General features: G+C 43.7%; 1 protein-coding gene across 1 annotated transcript in view; it reads left to right on the top strand.

Moving 5' to 3' along the window:
- SLC9C2 (solute carrier family 9 member C2 (putative)) overlaps positions 1 to 7456 on the top strand; it is a 103925-nt gene extending 96469 nt beyond the window's left edge. The window contains 4 exon segments of the mRNA XM_088017018.1: positions 2282 to 2467; positions 3559 to 3643; positions 5538 to 5593; positions 7421 to 7456. Coding sequence (XP_087873144.1) covers positions 2282 to 2467; positions 3559 to 3643; positions 5538 to 5593; positions 7421 to 7456 — 363 coding nt within the window.
- The last annotated feature ends 1071 nt before the right edge of the window (positions 7457 to 8527 follow it).

Below are 8527 nucleotides of genomic sequence, written 5' to 3' on the forward strand. Positions count from 1 at the left end.
TGTCTGTCTCTCTCAAATAAACAAAATCTTAAAAAAAAAAAAAGTTGAAAATGTTGTACTAAGGAAGTCATGTTTCTTTCACTATGTGGCAATAATTTTCAGAAAAATTTTAGCAGAAGGGTAAAAAGATTTAGATTCTTCTCTTTGCTTTGCCTCTTCGTGAGAAGTGGTACACATTTAGTATGTCTAGTATGGGTGTAGTATGTAACTCCAGAGGAGAGAATTAGGACCAACAGGTCGAAATTGTATGGAGTTAGATTTGACTTAATAATTAGGTGAATGCCCTTTCATTTTTTTTTAAAGATTTTATTTATTTATTTGAGAGAGAGAGAGAAAGTGCGTATGCACACTAGTTGGGTGAGGGGCAGAGGGAGAGGAAGAAGCAGGCTTCCCGCTGAGCAGAGAGCCTGACCCTGGGACTCAATACCAAGACCCTGAGATCATGACCTGAGCTGAAGACAGATGCTTGCTTACCAGAGCCCAGAGAATCCCTATTTAACACTTTGGCTTATTTCCTTCTAGTCTTTTCCCTTCAAAGAAGTAGCCAATTAAGACTTTTTAGAACCCCTGAAAAGGGGATTAGAATCACTGATAAGCTTATACTGCAACCCTTCCCCTAAACCATATAACTCAAAATTTATATGCACTTAAAAACCAAAATACCTTATTTTTTTTTAGATTTTTCTTCTTCCAAAATTTTAGGTATTTGCTAGTTATCTTATGTTTTTCATGCCTCAGCTGAGCTGGTGCTCTCAGCAGGTAAGTGTTCAGTTTTCCCATTAGGGACCCAGGTTCGAGGGCTGGGTCGTGTAGTTGTGAATGGAGATGTTCAGAGTGAGGGCACTGTCCGGGAGATTCCTACCATGGGACTGACCTCTAAATGCCTGTATGCCTGTATTAGTTTGCTGGAGCTGCTGTAACAAAGTACCACAACCTGAATGACTTAAACCACAGAAATTTATTGTCTCACAGTTCTTGAGGCAAGAAATCAAGGTGTCAGCAGGGTTGGTTCCTACTAGGAGCAACGAGGGAGGGAATCTGGTCCAGGCCTCCTCCTTGGCTTGCAGATGACTGTCTTCATCCCACATGGAGTTCTCCCTGTATGTGTGTATGTGTCCAAATCTCTCCCCCACCTTTTTTTTTTTAAGATTTTATTTATTTATCTGTCAGAGAGAGAGAGAGAAAGAGAGAGAAAGAGAGCACAAGCAGGGGGAGAAGCAGGCTCCCCGCTGAGCAAGGAGCCTGATGCAGGGCTTAATCTCAGGACTCTGGGATCATGTCCTGAGCTGAAGGCAGGTGCTTAACCGACTGAGTCACCCAGGCATTCCTCACTTCCCCCTTTTTAAAGAAGCTTTATGCCCAGTGTGGGACTTGAACTCATGATCCTGAGATTAAGAGTTATGTGCTCTACCGACTGAGCCAGCCAGGTGCCCCCAAATCTCCCCTATTTATTTATTTGAGAGAGAGAGAGAGAGAGAGAGAGTGCGCTAGAGCACAAGCAGGGGAGGGGCACAGGGAGAGGGAGAGGGGAAGCCAACTCCCTACTGAACGTGGAGCCCCACATGGGGCTCAATCTCCTGACCCAGAGATCATGACCTGAGCTGAAACCAAGAGTCAGATGCTTAACTGACTGAGTCACCCCTGCACCTCTTCCCCTTTTTATAAGGACACCAGTCATATTGGATTATTTGCCCACCCTACTCCAGTATGACTTCATCTTAACTTAAACAATTACATCTGCAATGACCCTATTTCCAAATAAAGTCACATTCTAATGTACCGGGGCTCAGAACGTCAACATATGAATTTTTTGGGGGGAGGACACAATTCAACCCATACATAACAGCTTCCTTCCAGCTCTAAAGACTATTATTTTGAGCTTTAAAGTACGACTCAAACTCAGTGTGTTGCTTTGTTTTGTTCTGGCTTTTTGCTATTGTTTGTTCACTTGCCCAGTGGGGTGTTCACTTAATGCCAGGTAAAACCGAATCCACAAGGCAGAGCTGACCACCTTGCTGAGGCTGATTGAGAGCTCAGGCAAACCTGTGAATCAGGCTGGGCATCCATAAACAGGGCCACTAATAGTAACAACATAAACACTCTGAGTTCAAAATCTTGTCTGAGGTCATTCTGAACTCTAAATAAATTCTGTCTGTTGGTCCTAGGGTCTAAATGCCTTTTGACTCCCTCAAAGAACTCAGCTCAATCAGTGAATGTGCTTTCTTCCTGATTCCATGTGTCATTCGGCATGATTTATAGAAAAAATGTAATTTTATTGTAGGACTTGGACTTTCAGAAGTGTGTGGCGTTCAATCTGGCATACGTGGAGACTTTATCAAGCTATAACGAAATGACTATTGATAATGTGACCATGAAATTCGTTATTATTGTGTATGGTAGTGTCATTGATACTAAGACAGAGGTACCATATCTTGCACCTTGCATTTTGCCTAAAACCTGTGAGCAGGTAAGGACAGTTATTTCTAAGGAGTCATTTGCTTTCCATGGTGCCCCATAAATGACTTGAAAACTCAACTGCCCACCTTAAAAAGAAATGTAACCTGGAAGGACCGTGCAGTTTTCACCACCTTTAACAAAACAGTCCAAACATGCCCAGGGCTTCTGTACCATTAAGCAGTTTGTGCCCAACACAGGAGTGTGACCCAGGGGGCACAGGGGGCTGGAATCCGACTGTTCTCTGCTTGCCAAGCCATTTGCCCTGGAGTGGGGCTGTGCCTCCTGAGGGACGGGGGTGCATCTGTCCCTCTTGTAGCATTCTTATCTTTGTATCTCTCAGCAATTCAGAGGATGACGGTAATCTAGATGCTTTTCGAGTAGAAAATGAAAATCTCTTTAGCTTTACAGCTAGGGGTGGGGGTGAGACAGGGAATAGCAGGAACAATGCTCACAGTTTGGTTTAAGACACCAAGGTTTGGAATCAGTCCTACTTGGGTTTCAAGCCCAAGCCCTGTGCCCACTAGTGTGTGAGCAATGGCAAGCTGCCTTTTGACCCTCCGTTTCCCTTTAGTGAGACGAGGCTGACAGCAGCTGCCCATCTGGTAAGGTTCTTGTGAGGATCCAGAGAGACAGTATCTGGTCTCTAGAGATGAGAGTTATAATTATATCACTTGTATGCTCCTTGCCTTCCGGGAGGGCAGATTTGGCGGGCACACAGGGCAAAACTCTAAGGAAAGAAGACAGTCCTGCCACCTGGGAAGGCTGGGCCCTGAGCCTTTGAACATCATCGTCGGGGTACAAGTAACTCCGTAGGTGTTGGGGATTCCCTGTTTTCCAAGCTGGGAATGTCTGGTCTGGTTATAAATAAGGTGTAGAGAGTTCCTTTCTGATGTCTGTAAATAATGCAGAAGATAATTTTCTGGTCCAAGACTTCTTGAAACAATGTTAAAGGGTTTTTCAATGAAAAAGATGGAGAGCTTAGACTGGAAGCCCAGTTCTGGGTTTTGGCTTATTTCTTATATTCTTTGAAAACGTTAAGGAGGAGGCAGCATAGAGATAAAAGGATGCTCTTCTGACCACTTTTGACTTTTTCCCTTTTAGGTTCAGGGAACTTCAGATTTAAGCAAGCTGCTGGTTGTGCAAGCATCTGAGCCTGCCAAAAATACTGATGATGCCAAAGTCATGGGTAAGGGGTAGCCCGTTAGTGATAGGAAAACCGTGCAAAACTCATTTAATTCTAAGAAAATTACTTGAGGGTATTATGTGGGTTTATCATCAGTCCCCATCCTTGGGCCCACCCTGGCTGCCATATTGCTTCAGGGAGGTCATCTATCAGAGTCTTCCAGACACTGAAATCCAGGTGGCTCCTTTCTCTCTCTTGTCCCTTCCTTCACACTCGTGCTGGTAGAGAGTAGCTTCTGTGTTGTACCCTGTTCCAGTCCTGGCAGGCTGGACTCACAGAGTGCTGTTGGGGGCAGAGCAAGAACGGGAAGGACAGAGACTCTCTCACAGTGGGTCCAGGTGTGGCGAGCTGATGTGCTCCCAACAACCAAAGGGAATATGGAACCTGACCCTTGCTCTCTGAATATTCCAAATCATAGTCGCAGCCACAACTCAACTGTCTAGCCTGAGGGGCACTTTGATAGTTACTAAGTAATTACAGTCACTAAATGTGTATGAGTGCCTTGCATGTATCATGGTGCTAAGCAGTACACCAAGAAGATGAGGTAGGAAGGCCTTGTTCTAGAGAAAATGCATTCCCTTCCTTCATTTCATGCTCAGTGCTCCTGCTCTACCAAGCTGTGTTGTCATCTCCCCAACTGCCCCAGCTTGAAAACAGTCAGCCTTAGTATGCTTCTCCAGTTGGCACCCTCCTGGCGTTTCCAATTCACGTGATCAGCCAGCTTAGATGTCATGCAATTCTTCATGAATTGTTAATTTGAGGGGGGGGGTTGGGTTTGCATGATTTCAAATTGTGTGCAGAAAGTGACATTTTATTCATATTTTATATCTCATTTCTCATTTGCACAATTCTTATAAAATACAGCCCCACTGTGTGCTGGGGCTCCGTGCCCAGTGCTAGATGGGGAGCAAGCCAGACAAGGTCTCTGCCCTTGTGAGGAGAAAAGACACTCAATAAGTAATTCTACTTCCCTCTCAGAAGTAAATTCAACCTCAGACGTTGTTGCGGCTTACTTTCTACCTCTGTTCTGGGGTCATGGGCACCACCTGATTTTGGGGAGCCCCCTCTGCTCCAGGTCTTCTGTTCAAGCTGGTGAACACTGAAATAATCCTTACTCCAGCCCTCAGAGTCTTCAGTCCGCTTCTCTGCAGTTTCCATAGTTCTCTTGGGGCACTGGAATCTATGGCAGGGCTTGGAGCTCAGGGCCTAGTGTGAACCCCCTCGGGGCACCCTGAGGGCTGCTGAGTCAGAATCTTAGTACTGCCAGGAAGCAGGGCACAGGTCCCCATTTGTCCTGGGCCTGTAGGCCTCTCTCTTTCTTCAGGCTCTCTGCAATCAGTCATTTTAGACGGATGGTACTGTATCCCCAGTGAATTTGGGACAAAAGTCACACATCATAGGCTCATGAACTGGATTCCTGGTGCACTGGATTTGATCCACATACATGTTTTGTTTTAAAAATTTAAGTTGCAGAGTATGAACATCTAAATATTTCACATTTAAAAAAAAATCCAGATTTTGAGCTTTTCTTGAAAAACTCAGAAAGCGTGCCAACACTTGGTCCTCGTTCCTGTATGTGGCAACACGTAGAGCTGAGCCTGGGGGAAGCACATGGTTTGCAGTTTGCCGCAGTCCACACCCTACCCTCTTATCTCAGATATGGCCCACTTCCTTGTCTGTGTGACCTGCCTGTTCTCATTTGACTTTGCCAGCCCTTGCATGGGATTCTTGGGAGCCTAATAATGGGAAACTAAAGAACCCGTATGGAAGGGGAGAAGGGAAAGAGGAGACCTACTGGGAGAAAGCAAATTGGTATTTCAGAATATTCTTCTGCTACCTTTACTCTTAAATTCCTAATTTAGTTTTTCTGTCTGATGCATGTATTTGATTGCCTCAGTCAACCCTGGTCTTCGTATGACCCAGAGAGAATATAATTGGAAGAGAAAAAATGAGGTAATAAACCTGACATTTGGATTCGATTTTTCTTACTGTGACTATTAAACTACATAGCTGGAATGAGCTGTGAAGCTGAGTAGCAAAATGTAGGTGGTTGGGTGGTGAGAAAAGAGACCCTTAGTGGCAGCTCACTGATTTGAAAAAATTGGGATAAACCTTACCTGAATTATTTAACAATTAAAATGATACAATGTTTTTGAAAGATGTGATTTTTCCCCAGGTCCCCCATCCCAATTTCCCCCCTCTTGACCTCCTTCCCATGATGGCTCAATAGTGGGGACCTACAGGGCACGTTAAGGATGCGGAGGATCAGGTCACCCGCACGATTAGACATTAGCATCTAAATGCCTGTGCCTCTCCATTTGGAGTGTGCATTCCCTGAGGATTTGTGGGTGGTGTGCCTGGGGTATGTGGAGCCATAGGTGGATCCAGGGAATCTTCCTAGAGTATCACAATTTTTTTTTAAATTAACATATAATGTATTATTTGTTTCAGGGGTACAGGTCTGTGATTCATCAGACTTACACAATTCACAGTGCTCACCATGGCACATACCCTCCCCAATGTCCATCACCCAGCCACTTTTACTTGATGTTCTTTTAAAAGGAGGAAACTCATTTAACCATTAGGTTACTTGAAATGTTCTATATTAAAACAAGCATATTATGGAGTAGGGTGACAAATTTGCATGAATTTTTAAGATAAACCAGGAGACGTCAAGCCATTTTATTATGGAGAGTCACAGAAATTTTGCCCTGACATCCTTTCCTGCTTTCATCAGCAATCAGGGCCAATTTGGAAAAGCTTGAGAAGTGCCAGGCAGCATGTGTAGAGTGGGAGAGGGGAGGGCTGGTCCCATGGAGCCAGGACAGAGTGGAGGTAAGTCTGGGGAGTGAGGGACCTACAAGGCTAGTATTACTCAAGGGGTCCCTAACAGAGCTTATTTGGGCCCGAGTCCACAGCTGAGTGGAGGACAAGACCACTCTGACAGGGCAATAGTGAGCTAGGCGAACACACAGGTGGCCGAGGGAACAGTACATGGTTCCAGGATGGGCTTCAGGGCCCTTCAGCACTCTCTCTCTCCCAGTTGCTAAGTCACCCCAAATAAACATGCTTCCCAAGGGAAAATGATGTGCCATCTAAGTGCAGTTTCAGAAGTCCCGTGGCCTACCACAGCCCTAACCAGGGAGTCACACTAACATCATTTTGGTAGAAATTCTGGGCCTGCCCGGTCATCTGTGATAGTCAGGGGGTGTACAGATGTTTGTTGAGGGAAGGAGAAGTCACATTGACCAAACCAAATATGATTTAGGGTTCCTTTAAAGAAAGCAGCTTAGTTCTTTTTAGGCAGGCTTCCTAGGGTCATCCACCCCTCTTTCTTAAAAGCACCCTGTTTCACAAATGGGAAACCTAATTGGGAGTCAAGTAATTTAACTGACTCCTCATTGTCACCATCTTTTCCAGACCCCATTATTTAAAAAAAAAAAAAAAAAAATTCTCGTTTTTTAGGAAAGAGGTTTCCAGTTATCCTGGAATCGGTCACAAAGTTAACTGGAATTCAACTTACCTGACATCTCTTTTCCTGAGGCGCCCCTTTGTCAGACTGCTCTTACTGAATTAACGCAGTATGTCTTCACAAGAGGATGTTTGATGGCATAGAAATGCACATGTATCTCTCAAAGCCCGTAATATAGAAGATCTTTTAGAGGGAATGTTCTGGACGATAAAATAGAAACTTCTCAGTAAGTTTTCTGATTGCATTTAATAGTTAATGTTTCTCCTGAAACGCTCGTCTAATATTTTGCTTTTGACTTTCTTGTATAGTTGGAAAGTGGATCCCATTTTAGGAAAGAATACTAATGGTGCTAATGTGATATGTGGAGTCAGGTTAAAGACTGAGCTAACCTCCTGGCCCAAGTGCCAAACGATTACCTGGCAAGGAGGTTACTTAGAAGTTGCTGGAACAGTGAACTGCTGTATTTATTTCACAAGTGATGGACTGCTGTAAAAGTTCTAATTTTAAGCAGTTGCGTTATTACTTGAGATGTTTAGAAATTTGTCAGGATAATAAAACAATTCATGGCCTACCAATGAGAGTAAAAGTTATCAAGAGCATTGTACAATTAATATATTACTGACTGAAGCATATGACCCATAATTTGATATGTTGTTAGTGCCTCCCTAACATTTTCCAGAGAAAAGTTATTCCCTCCCTCCCCAATTTAGTAAATGTTGAAAAATGGAACTATGTTCGCCATCTTAGCTACTGAAAGCAAAGTTTAGGAGAAATTAACAATCTGACATTGCATAATACTGTTTGGTATCACTTTTCACTTTCTTTTTAAAAGTCAAATAAAGTTTAGTTTTATGGCCTGGTTGTTTATTATTTGGAATCCATCATCTTTTTTCATTTCAACAAGATTTTGAAAGGATATTTGGTTCTCTGCTTTAGGGAAAACCAGAGTAGAGGTAAGAATAGAGGAAAAGTTGAGAGAAAAAAGTCAGTCCTAACTATTAGAACCTTCTGGGCACCTAGCATAATAGGGCAGTATTTCAGCGTGGACTATGGATTACCAGCATGTCAGCAAATTCCGGATGTGGCTGCAGATACAGGAACCTGGCCACTGGGACTGAACCACATAGGCTTCATTTTCCTTTTTCTCATTATATAAAAATGTTGACATACAATGCTATGTTGGTTTCAGGTGTACAACAGTGTTTCAATTTCTCTAAACCTTATGCTGTCCTCACCACACAATGCTATTACAATAGTATTGACAATGTCCCCTACGCTGTACCTTTCATCCCCGTGACTTATTCTATTAAGGGCTTCATTTTTCTTATGGTAACAGCATGTCTGGAAATAGGCAGGGGGGGGGGGGGCGGGTACAGCAGCTTGAGGAAGTTATCATGGAGCTAGGCTGCAGCCCC

This window comes from Eumetopias jubatus, unplaced genomic scaffold, assembly GCF_037043125.1.
Source record: "Eumetopias jubatus isolate StellerSeaLion01/CBP00866 unplaced genomic scaffold, mEumJub1_p1.0 scaffold_12, whole genome shotgun sequence".
In the NCBI taxonomy this organism is placed as follows: Eukaryota; Metazoa; Chordata; class Mammalia; order Carnivora; family Otariidae; genus Eumetopias; species Eumetopias jubatus.